This window comes from Melanotaenia boesemani, chromosome 6, assembly GCF_017639745.1.
Source record: "Melanotaenia boesemani isolate fMelBoe1 chromosome 6, fMelBoe1.pri, whole genome shotgun sequence".
NCBI classification, from domain to species: Eukaryota; Metazoa; Chordata; class Actinopteri; order Atheriniformes; family Melanotaeniidae; genus Melanotaenia; species Melanotaenia boesemani.
The window spans coordinates 25,193,669-25,214,765 of record NC_055687.1 but is presented as its reverse complement, the minus strand read 5'-3'; the positions used below and the strand labels follow the sequence as shown (position 1 = coordinate 25,214,765).

At 36.9% G+C, this 21,097-nt stretch overlaps 1 protein-coding gene and 1 long non-coding RNA gene across 3 annotated transcripts; one reads left to right on the top strand and one right to left on the bottom strand.

The window, feature by feature from the left end:
- The first annotated feature begins 63 nt into the window (after positions 1-63).
- slc6a3 (solute carrier family 6 member 3) lies at positions 64-18,436 on the top strand. Of its 2 annotated transcripts, XM_041989018.1 has the most exons (16): positions 64-417; positions 1,127-1,226; positions 1,727-1,937; positions 3,309-3,440; positions 8,807-9,023; positions 10,230-10,368; positions 10,572-10,706; positions 11,696-11,799; positions 12,512-12,636; positions 12,853-12,965; positions 14,376-14,504; positions 14,733-14,832; positions 16,375-16,475; positions 16,676-16,843; positions 16,958-17,029; positions 17,158-18,436. In XM_041989018.1, the coding sequence occupies exons 2-16, from the start codon at positions 1,170-1,172 to the stop codon at positions 17,179-17,181; spliced, it is 1,827 nt and encodes a 608-aa protein (XP_041844952.1). In that variant the 5' UTR covers positions 64-417; positions 1,127-1,169; the 3' UTR covers positions 17,182-18,436. The 2 variants fall into 2 exon arrangements, with proteins under 2 accessions (XP_041844952.1, XP_041844953.1); XM_041989019.1 differs by lacking the exon at positions 64-417 and having other exon boundaries at positions 1,124-1,226.
- On the bottom strand, positions 6,579-19,975 carry LOC121642336. Its single transcript, XR_006010869.1, has 3 exons — positions 18,639-19,975; positions 14,008-14,011; positions 6,579-6,588 (listed from the first exon to the last, which is right to left on the bottom strand). It is a non-coding gene; the product is annotated as an uncharacterized LOC121642336 (long non-coding RNA).
- Positions 19,976-21,097: the final 1,122 nt, after the last annotated feature.

Here is a 21,097-nt window from a genome sequence, read left to right as displayed (position 1 = left end):
GAGAGTGACGGTGATGGGGGAGTGTTGTTGATTGTTTCTCATATTTCAAGAGAGGTCCCGCAGACAGATCTCCATACAAGACCACAGGGTGCTCTGGTCTCTGTGAGTTTGCCTCTGAAGCCCAGGAGGGTGGGAGGACTTTCTACACCCCATCACAGATTGAAAGTTCCTGTCATCTTTTTTTTTTTTTTTTTTTTTAAACTGCCCGTATCTGCATCTGCCATCTTACTCTGTCTATATTTCTCAATCTCCTGTTTTTCCTAAACATCGTTTCTTTAATCAAAGTCAGAGTCCAAGTTATTTGCACAAATATGATCTACACCAGTTTGCAGCACACTGAAGAACCTCAGCGTTGGATTTAAAACATCCAAACTACCTTTTGGTGGAGCTTTCACTTGTGACTTTTATTTTCAAAAGGTGAGTGAAATTATTTTCTAGAGTTTTTGTTGAAAAATTGAAGAAAATTTTTGTTGTTTGTTTCTTGTAATCATCCTAATTTTAGATTTAGGTGTAAGATAAATGATTTATGATAGATTTTTCCATAAATAGATAACAACGATGTTTGAATTAAATGTATTCATTTTCTTTTTTTAAGAAAATGCTGCCATAAAAAAACTAAATGAAACAAAAAATTTTTTCTTGGCCTAATTTAAAGAAAAAAGAAAACTGCAACATATTGTGGTTCGACTGCATAGACAAAGGGGCGATCAACAAGTGTGGGATGACCTTCTACAGATACTGCTCTATCCCCTCTTATTCTCCTCAGTCTGACGCCCATCACCCTTTGCTTTTCTCAACTCTGTTTGCTCACTCTACATTTCATGTAGCAACTTCAAAGCTGGAAAATATGAAAGCACGAGCCCATATGTATTATGTATTATTTCATGTTATGCATTTGCCAATAAACTTCATTGGGTTACAGTAGGGTTTTAATGATTTTATTTGTTAAGATTTTCTGGGAATGTGTTGCATCCCCAGGGAAACTTTGTATATATGTAGCAGTAACCTAATTTCTTATAAAAAGAATAATAAATTTCTTTTCCTGTGTTGTCAGTATTCAAACCTTGTCAGCTTTACATGCTGTCATTTTCTCTTCCACAACCACTAACATCTCATCTTCCTAAAGTTTACACTCCCCTTTAAGCTGACAGAGAGTCCCTGTTGAAGTCATGTCCTCAGTTGCAGCCCATGAAAAACCCTCCACCAACACCATGGGACCTAAAGAGGTTAGTATGCGAAACATACAGACTAAGAACATTCAGCTCAGTTTGACTGAGAAAAATTAACTGAATCAAGCTGTGGTATTAGATTCTTGATAGGTACATGCATACACACACACACACACACACACACACACACACACACACACATATATATATATATATGTATATATATATATATATATATGTATATATATAGCATTTCATTTGTAAAATAATACAGGGGATGTAACAAGAAATGTCTAGTGCATGAAGTGAAGGTGAAAGGCACCATCTGTTATGCGTGGGAGATCCGAGATCCGAGAATGAGGTTGAAACTGAGAGATCATAAAAATCTGTCTGTGTTATAAGATTAAATAGATATAATACATGGGGAAAATACACATTTGAATGGGAAGTTTCCCAACAAATCAGAAGAGCAAAATTTGTGTTGGTGGTGCTGCTTTGTTTAACATTTGAAATTCTGCTGCTATCCTATGCAATCTATTATAAATCTGATTCCTCAGGTGGAGCTGATCCTTGTAAAGGAGCAGAATGGGGTTCAGTTTACTTCTACCACCTTAGTGGCTCCGGCCCCATCTCAGACCAACCCCAGCGGTGAGGGGGAAAGGGAGACCTGGGGGAAGAAGATTGACTTTCTCCTGTCCGTGATAGGATTTGCTGTGGATCTTGCAAATGTATGGAGATTCCCTTACCTCTGCTACAAGAACGGAGGAGGTGAGACGAGTGAAAACAGTCCTTGGGGGAGGGGTCTTTCCTTTAGTCCTAGTCTGGAGTGTACCTGTCTGCTGCATTAAAATAAACACAGGATAATTACTGTAATATCTTTGAAAGAACGAAAAAAAGGCAAAAAGGTAAAAAAAAAAAAAAAAAAAAAAGTTGCAAAGGAAGCCACATGCTACAGTATTTTAGTATACTCTTTGTTTTATCTTGCACTTATCATGTAAATGCACACTTGCATGTCAACAGTTTTAACACATGTAAAAATTGCGAGTTTAGGATCCTTGCGTGTGATGGTTGATGTTTGTGTGTGTGCGTGTGTTTTGCAACCCTTTGCAGAGATCAAAATAGGGGAAAAACCACCACAGCTGCTCTGCATATATTAGCTTTAACAATCAGTGTCACTAATTACAGCTGTTTAACATAGAGCTTTCATTATGTTTAAGAGCTTTAAATGACACTGTAGCTATAAATAAAATGACTATGGTCAAGACTGACAGCTAGTATGTCACAAAAATCCAACCTGCATGGGAGAAAATATCGCTGTGTTTGATTCTAAGCAAGAGGTCCAAATGTTTTAATTGCCTTTCCTCATACTCTAAAGCACAGCTGTTTTTTTTTTCCACTGAAATTATAACAATAATTTCCTGTGTTAAGCCAAATAAATCAATATGGATGGGGCAGTTTTACATGGAGTAATGAAATTAATATCCATATTCCCTCTCATCTTGAATTTATACTCTGTGAGCTCTCTCACCATTAAATATGAGGCAACGCTTCATGATATATTTTGCCTTTAATTAAAACATGACTCATCCCGTTTGAATTCTAAAATGCAGGATGCACACATGATAACTTTTAATATGATTTGCTCACACTTAAGAGATCATTTAAAAACCACTGATGCACGGTTAACTGTTTGTTACACAAACTGATACAGAATCAATGAAGCTGGGTTTCACTTCCATAAAGTTTACTTTATATAAGAAATTAACACTCTTATAGTGATAACTGAACAAATGTGTGAATTAGTAACAAAAATGCCGATTTGATCATTTAATCCATGCCCATCACTACTCCAAGCCCATGAGCTGCCATGAATTAGTATTCTGATTATTTTGTTATTGGTATTTTTATGTTTGTTATTATTGTAATCAAACATTATAATAATTTGCTTTTAACCGAGCAACCAATCACAGTTAGTGAATAAAATGCTTTTTTTTTTTGTCTTTTTTTTTTTGGTATCTTTGAGCTCTGTGTTACCCTGTTCTACACTAAAAAAACATGTATCTTGAAATTACTTACCAAATATGTATTGTGTGTAGGTGCATCATTTAAGTTTTGATTTTTGTGTGCATGTATGTGTAGGTGCGTTCCTGGTGCCGTACCTTTTCTTCATGGTGATAGCAGGAATGCCTCTTTTCTACATGGAGTTGGCTCTGGGACAGTATAACAGGGAAGGTGCAGCAGGTGTCTGGAAGATATGTCCCATATTTAAAGGTAAGAAAATCCAGGAATATATCTGAATATATATTCAGATAGGCAGACAGAGTCCTGAACAGGGTGGCTGTAGTTCAGGAAGTAAACTGGTTGTCCTTCCATTGGATGGATACTGGTTTGACCCCTAAATTCCCTGGTGCTTACATCCAAGAATCCTTGACCAAGATAATGAACATTGGATTGACCCCCTCAGTGTGTTCAACGATTGTAAGCTGCTTAGGATTAAACAGTCTGGTAAATTACTTTAATATAATGTCCACACACATTAAATTCTCCAGTACATGGGGAGAATTTATACAGACACCACCTAATAAAGCCCATTAGACACTTCTGATGGTAACACTCTCCTGGTCATATTGATTTAACATCAGTTTGATAAACTCTAGTCAACGTAATATCGCAGCCAGATCTGCCCACTTCTTAAATTTCAGTTAAATTTTTCCTCTTCAGATTTCTCCCAAATATCTAAGCAAATATCTTAAATTGTGAAATTAGTTGGTAATGAAAAAAAGTCTTCCTCACACGTGATCACAGGATTGCTTGCAGATTTAAAATGAATCTGTCATGGTGTAAGTTGCATATTTTCCTATATGCTCTTCTGCTTTAATGGCTGTCTGTCTGACAGAGTATACCCCCCTCCCTTTGCTATTTGCATGTGCTTCTGTGCGTGCATCTGCCCACATGCCTGTCTGTCTACATGCCAGTCTCTTTTGTCTGCTTGTCTTCGTGCAGAGCTGCGACAGGCATTATTTATCCCTCCCAGAACATCAGGTTCTGTTGGCACTCAGATGGAAAGCAAATGGAAATTGGGCTTTTAGACTCTCGTCTTGATTGTCCAATTGGGAAAAGCTGGCTGACACTTTCTCCGACTACTTTTCAACACATCGTTAGGTGCAGTGCAGGAGAATGCCATCCAAACATACACTAATGGAGAAACAAACATTAAGACCAATTCTCGTTTCCGTGCACATCACCGGTTGGAAAATAACGATACACTTTGCTCAGTTCAACCTTTTATGCTTTAATACACTTTACTCTTATTTGTGTGTTGTCATCCCTTTCTCTGCATTGTAAATTCTGCTTAGTTTTGGAGCAGATTTGTTTGGTTATTTAAAGAAAATAACTTAAATCTACTTTAAAGCAATTTACTTTCAGTTCAAGTCTGAATCAGAGCTAAAACCTGAAATATTACAAACACCTCCAGGCCATCTGTTGCTACACAACGCTGTCTTGTGTGAAACCATGTCCTTGTGGGTCTGAAGGTTGTCCACAGTTTCTACGTGTCTCTCTGTGTCTTCTTGCCTATGTGTGCCTCGGCGTGTGCACCTCCTGTGTGTGAACATGAGCCGTCTGTCAGGGACCACACTGAGAACGTTGACGTTTTAATCACACGCTTCGCTCTTTCTCAGCTTCTCAGCAGGGGGATAACAGTAATTATTCAAATACACACACGTGCCCATATTGACAGTAATTATTCTGATCAACAAGCTGGTTTCCTCTCAGGATCAATGCATTTGAAGAAAAATACTGAGAAGCCAGGATGGGGAGATAGCATGGCCACATGTGGTGCTAATAAGACACATCGCTCCCTGGACAAATATCACATCCACATTACAAAGATATCAATAAGGCACAGTTGTGGTCAGGCTTCTTAGCAAAGGTCAGCAGTTAAATTCATCCTTAGAAGAGTGGACATTGTCTCAGATTTATTGAAGGGTAGATATTTTGATAATTAAAGCATGGCGATGTTTAAAAGTTCAGTTTATGTTTCATTGAGACCGCGGGCTGATTTTTTTTACATGTACACTCACACTGAGCAAAGGATTATGCTTTCTGGTGTGTGAAGCATTATTCAGTGGACAACTTTTTTCAGCTAACAATGGTTTTTAAAGATTTTTTTTGTTGTTGTTAGAACTATACCACACCTATCAAATAAATAATTTTATTTCGTGTATGGTGTATGCAAGCAAATTAGTTAAGTGGTAGAATGTAAAAATGAAGTAGATCATGCACTAAGAGAAGTCAGAGATTTGATCCCTTGAGCTTTAAAATTTTAATTTATAACCATATTAATATTGTGAATTCAAAGTGGAATATTTCTCAATGTAATAACAGAGGAATAAATAATTATACTCAAAGCTGTACTGAAGTACATGACTGAGCTAATTATTTTTTTTAACTTTCCACCAGTAGGCATGTTTTCAGACACAGAGGGAAGTCCAGAAACCACCGAACACAGACTGACTAGATCACTTAGAAACTTTCACTGTTTTTCTGAACCTACACTTTATTTTTGCTTGGAGTTGGTGCTTTGTTTCAGAACCAAGAGATTGATGCTGCCATCACCATGTTTGTCGACATATAAAAAGGATTATTGATATAGGTGCGTGCTGTAAAAAACTAAACCAATAATAACATACTTTAAAGTGGGTTATCTTTGAACATCACTAGGTCTTAGTTAGAAAACATCTCTGACTTCAAAGAATCACATAGAAAAGTATCCACTTTGATTAAATATTAAAGGGGCTATTCATCTTATTCCATACATGCTCCATACACAGAGCCTTTGTGACATAAGTTGCATCAGCTGTGCCTGAGGGTCCACTGGGTTCCTCCACTACCAACTGCATTCACCCCCAAAATTTGTAACTACACAAAATGTGCCAGCTACGTTTGTCTAAATACATCTCAATTAAGAAAAAGAACATATCAGACAAATATAATGAAAAGCAGAAAAACATTGATACTTGTTTTAAGTGGATTTACTTCTCTAATTTACTCAACAACAATTTTATGCCCATTTATGGGAAGCTTTAGTGCAGCTTACCCAAAAATTGGTACAAAAAGAACTGCACGCATCTGCAGAGGTTGGTTTGTATGCATGGAAATCAGGAAGCTGACTAAAATCTGTAAATATTGCCAAGTCATTATGATGCAATCCTGTCTGCCAGAATGCTGATAGTTATTTTAAAAGATATTTCTTTATCAAGTTAATATTTAGCCTCAATTACATCAAATTTTGTCTATCGTGGTTACTTTCTTAACTATATTGATTTGTCATGATTAAAAAGGTGCGCATCTGTCTGTGTAAGGTCTGATGGCTTATGGTTTGTGTCAAGCCATAAGACCGAAAAAATTTGTCTGTAGACTTATAAAGTGGGACTCTGTCAAGGCACAAACATTGTATGGGAAAGCATTTGAGGAAATGTATGCAGCACCTAAAGTTTCTCAAAAGAGCCTCAAACATGTAAGATATAATATTTTTGATAGCGGAGGTTTGAGATGCCCTGCAGATTATCTAATAGTCCCAAATAAGATTCAGAGCTGCTCAGTGAAAATAGCCTTAAATATATATAATATACCTTAAATGATACAGACGTTATATCCTACTTATACTAGACTACCTTTTGGGTCAGCTGTGCCAGAGTTTTCCATCCAATCCATGTATACATTATATAGTACATTACAGTAAAATACTGATACCACTTCTTGGTATGCCAGGACTTTAATAACAGCACTTTGGTCATTATGGTCCTTTGCTTTGTTTTATCTTGTTTCAGTTTTATTCACATTTAACAAATTTGCTTATGCGTGTGTCCTACGTTACACAACTCTGCCAGCTTGGTGGCTATACTTCCATAGCTACACTCCATTGTTTCAAAATGCCGACTCTAAGTGATGCTGAATGTCATCCATGGAAAATATGCTCAAAAGTATAAGCAAGGACCTTGATGTCCTTCTGATCCTCTTAGCTCTTTTTTTTAAACAATCAAAACACACAGTTAAGTTTGTAAAAGTAAAATAAACATGTTTTTAGCTGCACATCAGCATATATGTTCAGATTGCTACAAGTAGGTTCCACCAATCAGAGCTCTTCAGCAAACAACCCTATTCCTAAAAATTTCAAGGGATTCTGAAAAGCCATACCCATCTACTAGATGCTTTTCTTCAGGGAGTTTGGTGGAACATTTTATACCTGGATAATGTCTGTGGAAATGCACCAAGGATTTTTTTTTTCTTTCTTCAAAATCCCATGTAAATAAAAAGGTTCCTACAATAGAAAATGGGCTGTTGTTGGAGGTGGGGAGCTTGGAGGTTAAACAAATGAACAAATTACCAGTTTCACCATCACAGGTCTGTGTATCTGCATAGAAAGGCATGATTGTAGGTAATGAACTGCCAACAAATATGAAGTGTAAACTAACCTTTTCTTAGGTGAACTTCAGATGCCCCAAGTGCCAGTGAATGCAGCATGTAATATACTTCTCTATGTTGTTCTATGTCAACACAGAAAAATATCATTGGCTCTTTGTTTTTCCAAAATTTAACATCTGATGGCCACTTAAATTGTATTAATCAGCTAATTATTTACAAAAATATATGCCTTAAAAAAAAAAAATCTAATTTGTGCCCCCCTTTTCCTGATCAGTACCCCTGCATGGCCCCCTCATCAAAACGTCTCTAGACCCACCCCTGGATATCTAAGTATAAATCCTTTTTATCACCTGTCCACCACCTGGTTAGAGAAGGGTCCTGCTCTGATTTGTATTTATAATTGTATTCATAATTTCCCGTTCACTACATTTATGGCTCTTAAAAGGTAAACCTCTCTATCCAACATCTGCACAGCACCAGTAATTTAGAGAAGACACCCCTTGTTTAATATTGATACTAGATATCTAAACCTGATCTATCTGACTGTATTATGACCAGCAGATATTACAGCTGTGTCACCAGCAAACCTCAGCTAATAATGAAAATAATGTAAAATAAATGCAAACAAAAGACTATTTGTTAGGAACAAACTACCGTTTTGTATCAACATCCTGCTGTTTTCCTCCTCCTCAACACAAGCTGAATGATAGACAAACAACAAGAGACACACTGGGACAGAAAAGTTGATCAGCTCATCACCGGCAGTCATGTCATGATTCAAGGAGCAACAGGAGAGGGAGGAGGTGGTGCACAAACGCTTAAAAAACAAACAAACAAACAAACAGCAAAATAACTGTGGGTGTTGGACCCTCTTACAATGAAAAGTGTGGGTTTCAAAACATACACACCCATGGTCCCTAGGGTTCCCTTTGTTCATAGTTTAAAAGTAACTTGTCTGGCTTTTGCTGGTGTATCCTTCTTGATCTTTCCTTTAGAAAGAGCTTTATTTATATGTTCTGGCCTGTGGAAAAACTAAACAGCCAAATTTGATTAAACTGGGAGAAAACTCATTAGATCTAAATTATTTAAACCTGCGCAACAGGACATTTGTCCTGGTTAAGGATGTGCTTTTCTTGTGTGCTGCAGTAGTAATATGTTACAGTCTGTTTTATACACTGTTTTAATACTAAGACTCTATCTTCTCCTAACAGGTGTAGGCTTTACGGTGATCCTCATTTCCCTTTATGTTGGCTTCTACTATAACGTCATTATCTCCTGGGCGCTGTTCTACCTCTTCTCCTCATTCACCCGCGAACTACCCTGGGTCCATTGCAACAACACCTGGAACAGTGCAAACTGCTCAGACTGGGCTGACAACAGCTCAATCGGTGACATTTACAAAGCCACTCCAGCTCAGGAGTACTTTGAGTAAGTTGGCCTGGTCTGCTGCTCTACCTGAACAGGTACTTGTTAATTTTAGGTGTTCTGTAGCAGGGGGTAAGTGTCTTATTCAAGTTCAGCCTCATATTTTTGAAAATTTGCCTAAATAGTGTTAAATAAAAAATATATATATTAATATATCCAAAAGCCAACATTGCATGTTTTTCTTTTAGGAGTTTGGCTGCATTTAGCAGATTTTGCCTTCATCTCTGGCTGTGCAGGTGTCTCCTGTTTCAACAAGTGTAGGGAAGTGAAGGGTTGTTCTGTTATGACAGTTTAGCTGATGATAAATGAAAGTGCTGCTGTGCTATTTCCACAGAGCCACCTGCAAATGGCGTGACCACAACTGTTAAAGAGTTAGTGTTCACATTTATTCCTATCTTTTAAACTTTATCTGAAATGATCATAATCAAGGCATCAAGACTGTTCATTTATTGTGCAGTCTTTTAGGTGATGCATGTTAAGTGATCTCAGTGGAAAACAATATGAATACCATTGCTTCTGAAGTCCGTTTTATGATAGATATTGAGATCCAGATTCAGGTGTATATCTCGAACCCTGCTGTTTGTACTGAAGTTGTTGTGCCACCTGCTCTCTGTGTAGCTAATATAACTTGACAGGTTTTTACCAAAGTTTGATTCTAACTCATCAATACTTGTAATTAGCTCATACCTGCATGTTATACCATGGCAAAACAGGTTCTCAGCAACTAGGACAAAATCCCTTCCCCTGCATGTGGTCACGTAATGTATCTTGTATTTTGGTGCATACTGGACTTTATATAACATTATGTCTTGAAGATCAGACTTGCAAATATACTTATATGCACATGTTGCAAATATCTAAATCTGCCATCCTAATTCCAGCTAAAAAGTGTTAAATGCAATTATACATTTTAACGTCCCAATGTGAGGTGAATTTAGGATATCTTTACTTTGACATCTCTGCTACTTGCCTGGCAACACTGCAGAAATTGGCTGTTAGCACAGAGAAACAATCTATTGGTCACAACAGGTACAATAATGTGATTAAAGCATTTGACGCTGGGGTTTATGACTTTTGCACATTAGTACAACAATTTCTAAACAGTTCCTTTAACTTCAGGGTTTTACATCATGAGTCCTTTGTAGTTGAGACAGTGCTAAGGGCAAGACATCATTTGTAGGCCTACTGAACTGAATGTTCTCTTCCCAGACGAGGGGTCCTCCATATTCAGGACAGTAATGGTATTGATGACCTGGGCCGTCCACGCTGGCAGCTCACTTCCTGTTTGGCTGTGGTGATTGTTTTACTCTACTTTAGTCTCTGGAAGGGAGTCAAGACCTCTGGCAAGGTAGTTTATGTAGCACACATTAGCCATGTTTGTTCACCTCTTATGAATCACTAACTGTGTAATGATAAAATGCATTTCCTCTAATTTTTTAATCCAACTATTATGTGTATAAACTTGTGTGTATTTCTTTTTTCCTTTCTGTACATGTGTGGCATTCTGTATGTGCAAATCGATGAGCGTGTGTGTTTTGTGTGACTTTTCAGGTTGTGTGGATCACAGCCACCATGCCCTATGTGGTCTTGACTGTGCTGCTGCTCCGTGGAGTCACTCTGCCTGGAGCTATCGATGGCATTAAAGCGTACCTCTCAGTGGACTTCCTGAGACTCTGTGATGCCAAGGTGAGTGCTAACCAAGGAGAAGGGGATATAAGTGAGCTGAGAGCGGTGGGGGTCCAACAAAAAAGGAAGACAGGACAGTGGGTGTTGGAAGCTGCTTCTTAAGACATGCCTTGACATTTTGAGTTTTAAGCATTATTTCCGTTATTTAGCATTTACATCTAATTTGCTGATAAACTTAAAACTAAAAGCAAATATATTTTGATACCACACCCCATATATATATGTGTATTAATATATATATATATATATATATATATATATATATATATATATATATATATATATATATATATATATATATATATATATATATTTATATATAACTTACCCTGAAAAAATAAAATGGGGAAATCCAAGATGAGGGAAAGTAGCTGCAATAAAATTAAAGACTGAATGGAATTGAAGAACAATTGTCTTTTGCAGCAGATGCTGCAACTGTGATGCTGCGGCTTTTCTTAAAAACTGATCTCTTTTCAGATACGTAATGCTGAATAATTAAGTAACCCGAATTACCTAATTGTTGCATTTATGTTTAACATCTGAGACAGGTAAATCCGTGCTTGCTGTATGGTGCAGACCAATTTGAAATTAACTGAAAACTACGTTGAAGGCATTTTAAAAAGAGAATATTGTTTGGTGTTTTACAAGTGAAACTTGCTGTCACTAAGTGTAATATCTTGTTTAACTTAATAGTAGGCTTTTAGGAACTGAATAAGTAAACAGGCAGAACCAAGGGGATTCAGTTATGGAGAATGATGGAGAAAGCATGTCGGAGAGCCGTCAAGAGATGCATGGGAGCAATTGGAGAATTAGATTAGATAGATGCATGGAGCAGCAATTTGCAAAATTACTCCCCGTATTCACAAGCGTCTTTCATCTACTGCCGTTGAATGTGTTTCCTGCAATTATCTCTAATAATGGCTTTTTTTTCTCTCCCGTGCCTTTTGTTTGCCGCTTCACACAAGTGTGCTTGTTCTGTCGCTCCCCAGGTCTGGATTGAGGCAGCAACGCAGATCTGTTTCTCGCTGGGAGTGGGGTTTGGTGTGCTAATTGCCTTTTCCAGCTACAACAAATTCAGCAACAACTGCTACAGGTAGATACACATTGTGAAAGGCAGGAGGGGATTCATGGAGGCAGAAAGAGGTGGGGGAGTTACTCGCAGAGCAGACATGCATGCAGCATAAGCAGGTGAATTACAATAACCTTTGAAGCTCTTTCGAAAGCCCCTGTGTCTTTACACCGTGCTGTGCAACAGACAGCCACAACACCAATCAAAACTGTGGCATGCTTTGAAAATCATCAGCATCCCCACAGGATGCTTTTATCTAATCTTTTGCTTTTTTTAATGTTTGTAATAACTGACACATGACTGATTTCACCTCAAGGATTTTTCCACGTGCTAATCTTTTGTGGAACACTGCATGAAATTGACACGCTCACTTTTGTTTAGCACACTTTTATTTATGCTTCTCCATAATTTTCTCTAAATACTTTTTAAAAACTTTACTCTAACCATGCACAGAGTTACAAATAGCCAGTCAGCAGCACAATATAAAATACTGACAATCTGACAGAATAATCTATAAAAACAAAGTCCTCTGAACTGTTATCATGCTTCCCAGATTAATTGTAAATCCACAGGAAAAAGGGCCTTAACTGAGTCCTGATAAATACATTAACATGTAACTTATTTTGATATTAATTGTGAAGTTGTTGTATAATTAATTATCCTCTACATTTTATTTATTACTCTTTACCTTTTTATTATTCAAAGTTGTTTTTTTCATTGTATTTCCTTGTTTCAGAGATGCCATCATAACCAGCTCCATCAATTCTTTAACCAGCTTCTTCTCTGGCTTTGTGGTCTTCTCCTTCCTTGGTTACATGTCCCATAAGCACAACGTGGCTCTCGATAAAGTTGCCAGAGATGGTATGGCATCGTCTGAAGCTCAGAATATCAAATTGTGTTTTACAGACAGACTAAAGTAATACTGAGCCCCATTTGTTCTCACATCTCATGGCATGTCAGTGATATGTTGTATAGAAGAATTGATTTTCTTTCCATCACTAAATTTAGAAATGTATTAGTTGTGCTGTTGTTTACTCATTTTTTGTTTTTGTTTTGTTTGAATTTTGTGCTTTCTAGGCGCTGGGTTGGTGTTTGTCATTTATCCCGAAGCTATTGCAACATTGCCCGGATCATCAGTGTGGGCAGTCATTTTTTTCATCATGCTGCTGACACTGGGAATAGACAGTGCTGTGAGTATGCACCCACACAAAAAACAACATCCACACGTTATTACAACCAGAAACCACAAAGCTTTTCCTTAATTGTGGCATGTAAAGATTGACAATGACTGTGATGTCACAACTCCAGTATTTGTTATGTTTTAGTTTTCATGTATATTAAAGGTTCCATATTATGCAAAATTTACTTTTTAAAGGTTTTCTAACAGTCATATGTGTCCTCATAGTCAGTGTATGAGGCCCAAAAATGAGAAAATTCTGTCACCTCTTTCACTTGCTTCCTCCACTTTTTAATGAATGTGTGCTGAAATGAGTGAGTCTAAAATCTGGTACACACATAATGATTTTTTTAATCTTATGAGATTTTTTAGCGGGTAGAGACCTCACACGTGGAGATAAAAAATCAGGCATTAAACAGTTTTGATCACATTGTGTGTGGTGTGCGCCGACAATCTAATCACAGAACAACACACACATAATGATGCTGTCCCGCAACTCATCTACAATCTAGACCTTCAAGCCAGGAAAACGTCAAAACGTAGAAGAAGAACCATAGTAACAATCGGAAAAGACAACACACAGCATGAAGGAGGATATATAGGATGAGGGATTGATGATGGTTTTGGGACTATTGTTAACAGAAAAAAACAGAACTGAAAAAAATAACAGACTGGAGACGGCTAAACAAGGACTTTATTTACTTTATTTACTTCCTGCCAGCTCGCTCTCTGATTGGCTACATTCCGTACCACATCACCATCCAAGCAGTCAGAATGCACGAGTCGCTGGCGTTCCTCAGAAATCAGGTCTGAAATATCAAACATTCAATATTCCCAATTGTCGGCTACAACCCGTTTTGGAGCAGATTATCGGAACAAATCGGCTTCTAACACACCACAGACCAAAGGATAATTGGACAGGGAAATCTCACGATGATCGGGCGTTTGCTTCCGAGGTTGGGAAGAGGCAAAATCAGGACAAAAACAGTTAAAAATCATTTTGTGTACCAGGTTTGACATCTTTCCCTTTGTGACCTCCTGAAGGGAAAAACCACTCCCCTGGGTAGTGGATACTGCCGCCCCCCCGGGTCGCTGAGCCTCTCCCAGAGAGGGGCGTGGAGTGTGTGTGAACAGGCACCACTCATGAACATTTTTATGGTTCAGACACAAAAACAGCCCATTTTCAGTAGAGCTCACTAGAGCCACTTTATGAATGGCTGAAATGAAGGACCAAGGCTATATTTGGGGTAATACACTTTGAGAACCATGTTGTTGGACCTCTGACACCCACATGCAAATGTTGGAAAAAATGTATAATATGGGACCTTAAATGTTGAAATAATCCCTTGCAGACAGTTTTTTTCTTCTTCTCTTTGTCTTTGTCCTCTAACTTTACTCTCTAACTTTGTTTCTCCATCTGTAGATGGGTGGAATGGAGTCGGTGATCACAGGGCTAATTGATGAATTCAAATTTCTTCACAAACACAGAGAGCTGTTCACTCTCTTCATTGTTGTTTCCACGTTTCTCATATCTCTCTTCTGCGTCACAAATGTAAGTCAGCATCATACTAGGGCATTTGTTACTTAACATATTTTTTATGTGATAATGAGTAATATTCATTTCTGCATTTGGCTATATTGAAATTCCAACAAAACTTTGACTGTAACATTGTAGTCCTGTAACATTAAATGACAAGTGTTTGAAGATTTATTGATGTTTGTTCAAATCTATCTGTAATGTTCAAACTTTCACTGATAGATTCCTTTCTTTGCCTCTCAGGGAGGAATGTATGTGTTCACTCTGCTGGATCATTTTGCAGCAGGAACATCGATTCTCTTTGGAGTGCTTATTGAAGCCATCGGCATTGCATGGTTCTATGGTGAGAAAGATGGAGTAGGGAAAAACACTTGATTGGTTGTTTCATGGCCAACAAAGCTGATGCTTCATTAAGGGTCTGATGGAAAATCTGTTGGTGTAGCTGTTCTGTGCCTCGATACAGCAAAGTTCCATTAAATACAGAAATAGTGCTTTTACAAGGTCAATTTCAACTAATAGTTTTGCCTTCTTATGTCTTTGCCCCAAACCTGTGTGTATGCATTTTTAGGATACATTATTATGTTTACTTTTTCGAAAATTCTGTCATTGTTATTATTTAATTTCTATATTTGTTTCTATTTTCTCAGCTAAAAAAAATCCATGTTCCTCTGCATCACTTCATGCATGATGGCTTTCCAACTTATTTTGCCCATGATCATCTGACACCATCAGAATATCTATTAAACTTCCTGGCTAGCTTAATGCTGGGCATTACTTTTGGTAAAATATAAAAAGATGGAAAGTGTTTGTCATTTTTCTGGCTTTTATTTATTTAATTCTCTCTTTATTGGTGTTTTGGGTTTAGATTAGCAGGGTTTTGTGCCACAGCTGATCAGTGGCAGTAAACAGTGGGCAGCTACTCAACATGCAGTAATGTTTGGCATACTGACGATCTTCAGTTGAAGAAATAGTGACAGTAATGAACCTTTTCATGCAGAAGCAACACATAGTCAGTTTGGCAATATAAAGAATTGACCTTAACAGTTGGGGATTTGTATGTTAGGTTTGAGTTATTTTATGTATTTAAAAATGAACTAGATTTACATTAATGTCTTAGCGGCCCCATCAGAATTCATTCCTGATTCCCCAAACTGCGAGCATAACTGGCTAAAACCAGACACTGAAACCTGACCCCCTTTTTGAAACACCAGCAGCACAAAGTAAAAAAAAAAAAAAAAAAAAAAAAAAAAAGGTCAAGCAGAACAATTGACCTCAATATTGAGTTTTTTGTCTTAAGTCTACTGAACCTGACTGTGGCGAGGTGAATAAAGAACTAAATACTAAAAAGGCCCCAGGCAAGGGTTCAGCTTATTGCTCCACTTTGGTGGGTCTTGACCTTGGCAAGCCAGATAAATCAAGCCTAAGGCCCCAGTGGGCCTTTGTGGGCCTGATTTTTTCCCCATCCTTATAACTGCTGACAGGAACCCCTTGACCTCTGGCTGCTGTGGTCTTTCGTTCTGCTGTCCACTGCTTGAGTACGTTTAGTTGTGCTGGAAGGCATTTCTCAGTGGAGAGGAAGTTACCAAGTGAATCAAAATTGTACAGTGAACAAAATGAGACAAAAAATCCTTATAAGGTAAAAAATGGTGCAGCAGCTCCTCACATTTGACTCTGTAAGTGGTTTAAATAATTTCCGTTGTCTCATTGGTTTAATTGTATTCATTGCACTGCTTTAATGGAAATGACCCCACTGCTTTGGTACTACTCTTACACAATATTTGTCTCTGTGTTCAGCAGAGGCAGAAAGAGTTGTTGTACTCCTCTGTGCATGGCCTTTGCAGTATATTTTCACATAGAGATACTACCAAGCATTTCTCTTTTTTAGGAGTGGATCGTTTCAGTGATGATGTTGAGGAGATGATTGGCCAGCGACCAGGCTGGTACTGGAGGCTGTGCTGGAAGTTTGTCAGTCCCTGCTTCCTCCTGGTAAGGACTACTAATCATATTACATCACATTGCATTCATTAAGTGGATGCTTTTATCCAGAGAGAATTCACAGAATGATAACAGAAGTATACATGATGTTGAAATGAGATTATAAGTGTTTTCCCATGTTTTTTTTTTTTCCTATTATCATGGCTACCTACTTTTTTTTCTTGTTTCTCATTTTATTTTCTTGTATCAAGTTTATGGTTGTGGTTAGCTTTGCCACGTTTAACCCCCCGAACTACGGCTCCTACACGTTTCCTCCATGGGCTAACTTGCTAGGGTGGTGTCTGGCCATGTCTTCAATGACCATGGTGCCTCTCTACGCCATCTACAAACTCTGCACACTGCCTGGGAAGTTTTGCAATGTAAGTTTAAACTAATTACGCTTATCCAACGTTTGCTAAAATGTCAGTGCTACTCTTTTGATTTATCATTGATACTGTGTTCTGCTTGAAAAAGGACTTACTTTTCTTTAACAGAGACTGGCTTATGCCATCACCCCTGAGACAGAGCATCATCTGGTAGACAATGGGGAGGTTCGGCAGTTCACTGTAAGTGTACATTAGTTTTATGTAATTCTGCAAATTGTAGTTCTCTTTGGGGACTTTTTTTTACTATCGTTGTGCTGTACAATGTTTTTTTTTTTTTTTCATGGCCCTGTTGTGTTTTTGTCTCACAGTTGCATCATTGGCTGGTGGTCTGAGAGCTACAGAGAGTGAGATGGAAAGAGTGAAAGAGATGTAAAGAATGACAAAATGGATGCTGGGTGGATGCAGGCATGCACAACAAAGGTCTGAAGAGCTAATCAGAAGAAAGCCATTTAAATAATTCACAATGACAGTGGTGGTTGGAGAAGCTTTAAAGTGCCAACAAAAAAACAAAAAAAAAAACAAAAAAAAAAAGAAGAAAAATTAACAGAAATTGTAGTGTTATATTTTACAGTGGATGTGTGAAGCTGTGCATTGGCCCTCTCCACCGTTTGCTGGTGAATGGGATTCAGTCAAACAGTTCATGTGGTGTTCCACCAAAACATGCTAGTTTATGCTTCCTAGATATCAGTGTAAGAAATATTTCTTAGATTTTCTTGCATTGTGCATTTGCAACAATGATCAGTAAAAGCCACAAGTGAGACAATACAGTGAATTGATGTGGCAGATGAAAATAAATAAATAAACATGGGGGGAAAAATACACAATTTACTACAGTACAATGATATTGTGGTGCTAGAGTTTTGTGTTTTTTCTTTTGTCTGTTAAAAAAAATCATTGGTAGCCTTTATTTGTTATTGTTTTCATAGTCTGGGTCAGTATTATGCTGTCAGAAATTATTACAGTGAAAAAAAATACCACGTTTTACTGAATCCCACTTCATATCAGGTCAGTTTGGTTATTTCTTTTTAAAGACTGTTATAATGTTATTGCACTGTCAAAATACCTGCAAAACACCTAAAACATTTTGTTTACATCAAAATAGCTTACCTTTTTCCTCACTGATTCAGCAAAAATCCATAGAACTGACTGAAAATAAATGTTTTATCAAAGAAACAGATGAATATCGTGCAAAACTGATGACAGATGTTTTATTTTAAACCTATCCACCATGTTTTAAATGACACTGTAAGCACACAGGTGATTGGACATCTAAAATATGCTAAAATTATTCTAATAATTATCAATAACAGTTGCCACTGTTGTCACATCAGCCTAAAATGTAGACTAAGACTTATTCTAAATTTTCTTAGAGGGATAACTCCTTAGCCCTCAAAAGGTCATTATAAGAATGTTTTAAGGACTACATCAGCAATAACTTGCAACACATTTGAATTACACTACAATTACTCCCTGGAAGAAAAAAATCCTTTATCCCAGTGAAGTTCTGGAGTCCTGGAAGAATTCAAATGAAAATAAAATAAATAAAAATAAATAAATAAAGGTCTATCTGCATTATGATAGCATAGCTTATCATGAGCACACAGATATGTGAATTTGAGAAGTTTCATATATATATATATATATATATATATATATATATATATATATATATATATATATATATATATATATATATACATATATAGCTTATCTTGTTCACACATATTTTTGTGCTCCAATAAAATCCTAATTTGTCAGTGTCATCTGATGAAATCACTATTAAAATAACTTGAAGAGCAATGCTTGAAGCAGAAAAATTAAGAAATACATTCATACAGTGTTCCAGCATCAGGCATGCTTGTGTAAAAACCTAATTACCTAATTAATTATGTGTAAGGATAACCTAATGAAGTGACCAAGTTCAGATATGACTAGACTGCACATGAAACAGTGCTGAATGCAAGAGACATGTTTGTCCACATCTCTTAAACATAGTAATGTTCATAGTTAGTAATTATGGGTTGGCAGCGTATTCAGAGCATTTTTTTTTGCAGGGTAGCGTCTAATTGACATAATGGATATCCCACATACTTAGTAGTAAGATTTTTAATGTCTAACCCTTAAGGAATATCACATTAAAAAAAGATGAAGTGATTTTTGGATGCAGCAGCTGTCTTTCACCATCTATCATGAACAAAATTCAGCCAATTAGATGAATCCTCAGTCAATCTTGGCTCTTCTTTCAGTGATTCTTCACAGTGCCATCCTAAATCAAGAGCCAGCATTGTTGGCTGTCAGCATTTGATGGATCCAAGCCACTATACGTTGGTCAATGCATATACTTGAAGCTTAGAAAACAGATTTTTTTGTACATGCAATCTTGCATCTCTCAAGAGAATACAGTCTTTTTAATGGTAAGTAAAAGGAGTCCTCACAATGATTCTCACCTTGACCATTTGGGAACTCAGCCACACTGCTGGTTTAGTCAACCAAAGAACAGTGAAATTACAATATTTCTTCCTCAAATAAAACATTTTCCTAAGAATTGTCCTCATAATCCACATACAAACAGCTGTAACAAATTAGTGCCACTAGATTTTGTTTGTCTCTGTTTCAAGTCATGCCGTCACATTTTTTCCAGAAAGCATAAAGCTTTAATTTCACTGATTACAGAATCCTGTTCTGTATTTCAACTGTTTAAAATCGCTGCTTTTTATCAGACTGCAAATGAATAGTGTGTAATGTTAAAAAAAAAAAAGTAATTTAAATTAAATATCTGTGTAAGTAAATGTAATGTAGAAGGACTTGTATTGTATTGTACTGTAAAATATTGAATTACAAGATCAACAAGTGTAATATATACATAAATATATTTATTAGCCTTAAAGATCTTAATGATAATTACATAGAATTTCCATGATAATGTTGTTTTTCTTAACAAGCTCTTTAGCTTAATTTAGAAGCCTAACCCGAATGGGTGAAGAATGACCCATTTCCTCCTCTTATGGTACATGTAACACACAGAAGGGTTAATTCTGTCCCGAGTTGTATGCCTGTGCTGCTGTACTGTGCCTTGTGGTGTTTCTGACTGTATGATTTTGTTTTGTACTGTCAAATAAAGTATAATTAATAAAATAGTAACATTTAATATCTACATGCATGTTTTCCTTTTATTTATACTGCAGATCTTTCAATTAAATACTGATTAACAAACAAAAATTAAAATGTTTTACTTCAGTAGACTTTGGTCAGTAGCTGTATGAATACTTTTTCTCTGGTACCATCATAAAGACCAAACATCCTGTTTAAAAGTTTTGAACTAAAGAGGTGAAATAATGCAACCTCATGTTATGCTTAGTTTCCAGAACAGGATAGGATAGGAGCCTCTAGACATAGTTATTTTATATTAAAGTGGTGTCTTCCATTTAAACAAAGGAAAATCACAAGGACAGAATGAATATGATGACAGCTATTGACGATTAGTCCTTCAAGGATTGATCAGCATGACCTTGAATAGTCACTGTTCATTACAGTAAGAAGAGAATCAAACATGCTGTCAAACACACACACAGAAAAGCCAATGTCCACACAGGAGCATTTTAGGATGATTACTGTCTGAAGCACTGACTAAAACATCTGTTCTAATTGTGGATGGTCACACCATTCCTCTTGAATTAGATGGGTTTTGGAGAGTTTAAATTATAATTTACTCAAAAACACAATAAGTGACTTTTATGTGAGAAACAATAATCTAGCCTCCTGTCGGTCTGACTATGATGTACGACAGTGTGTGATGTACCATAGTTTGTCATCTTTATATGGTGATTTGTTAAATGTTAATGTTATTCCTGTTGATGAAAGGGCTTTTTATTCATTCTATCATTGCTCCCTGGTACATTTATATTTCGCAGTAATTATCCACTCCAGAATGACCCACTATAGTTGTAACTGTATCTCTCACAGAACACACCTCATCAACAGAAAATGAACAGTGTGCTCAACCAAGAGCAGAAAATTGCATGAATACCTGTTGATTTCACTGATTTTGTGCACTTTAAAAAAAAAAAAAAACATTTTCTGTTTAATACATCTCCATTTGTCTGCCTGTTCATGCGACCTTGCCTTCATTTATTGACAATGGAAACGCACCACAACAAATGTTTGCCATGTGGATTTTCCAAACGTTGCCAGGCTAGGGCAATTGCTAGGCAATTTTGACCATCCCAGGATACGGTTTAAAAGGTGCCA

Coding starts and splice junctions, on each gene's coding strand:
- slc6a3 (XM_041989018.1), top strand. CDS start 1,170: ATGTCCTCAGTTGCAGCCCATGAAAAACCCTCCACCAACACCATGGGA. Junction 12,966..14,375: donor CACTGGGAATAGACAGTGCT/GTGAGTATGCAC, acceptor CTCCATCTGTAG/ATGGGTGGAATGGAGTCGGT. Junction 16,844..16,957: donor TGCCTGGGAAGTTTTGCAAT/GTAAGTTTAAAC, acceptor TTTCTTTAACAG/AGACTGGCTTATGCCATCAC.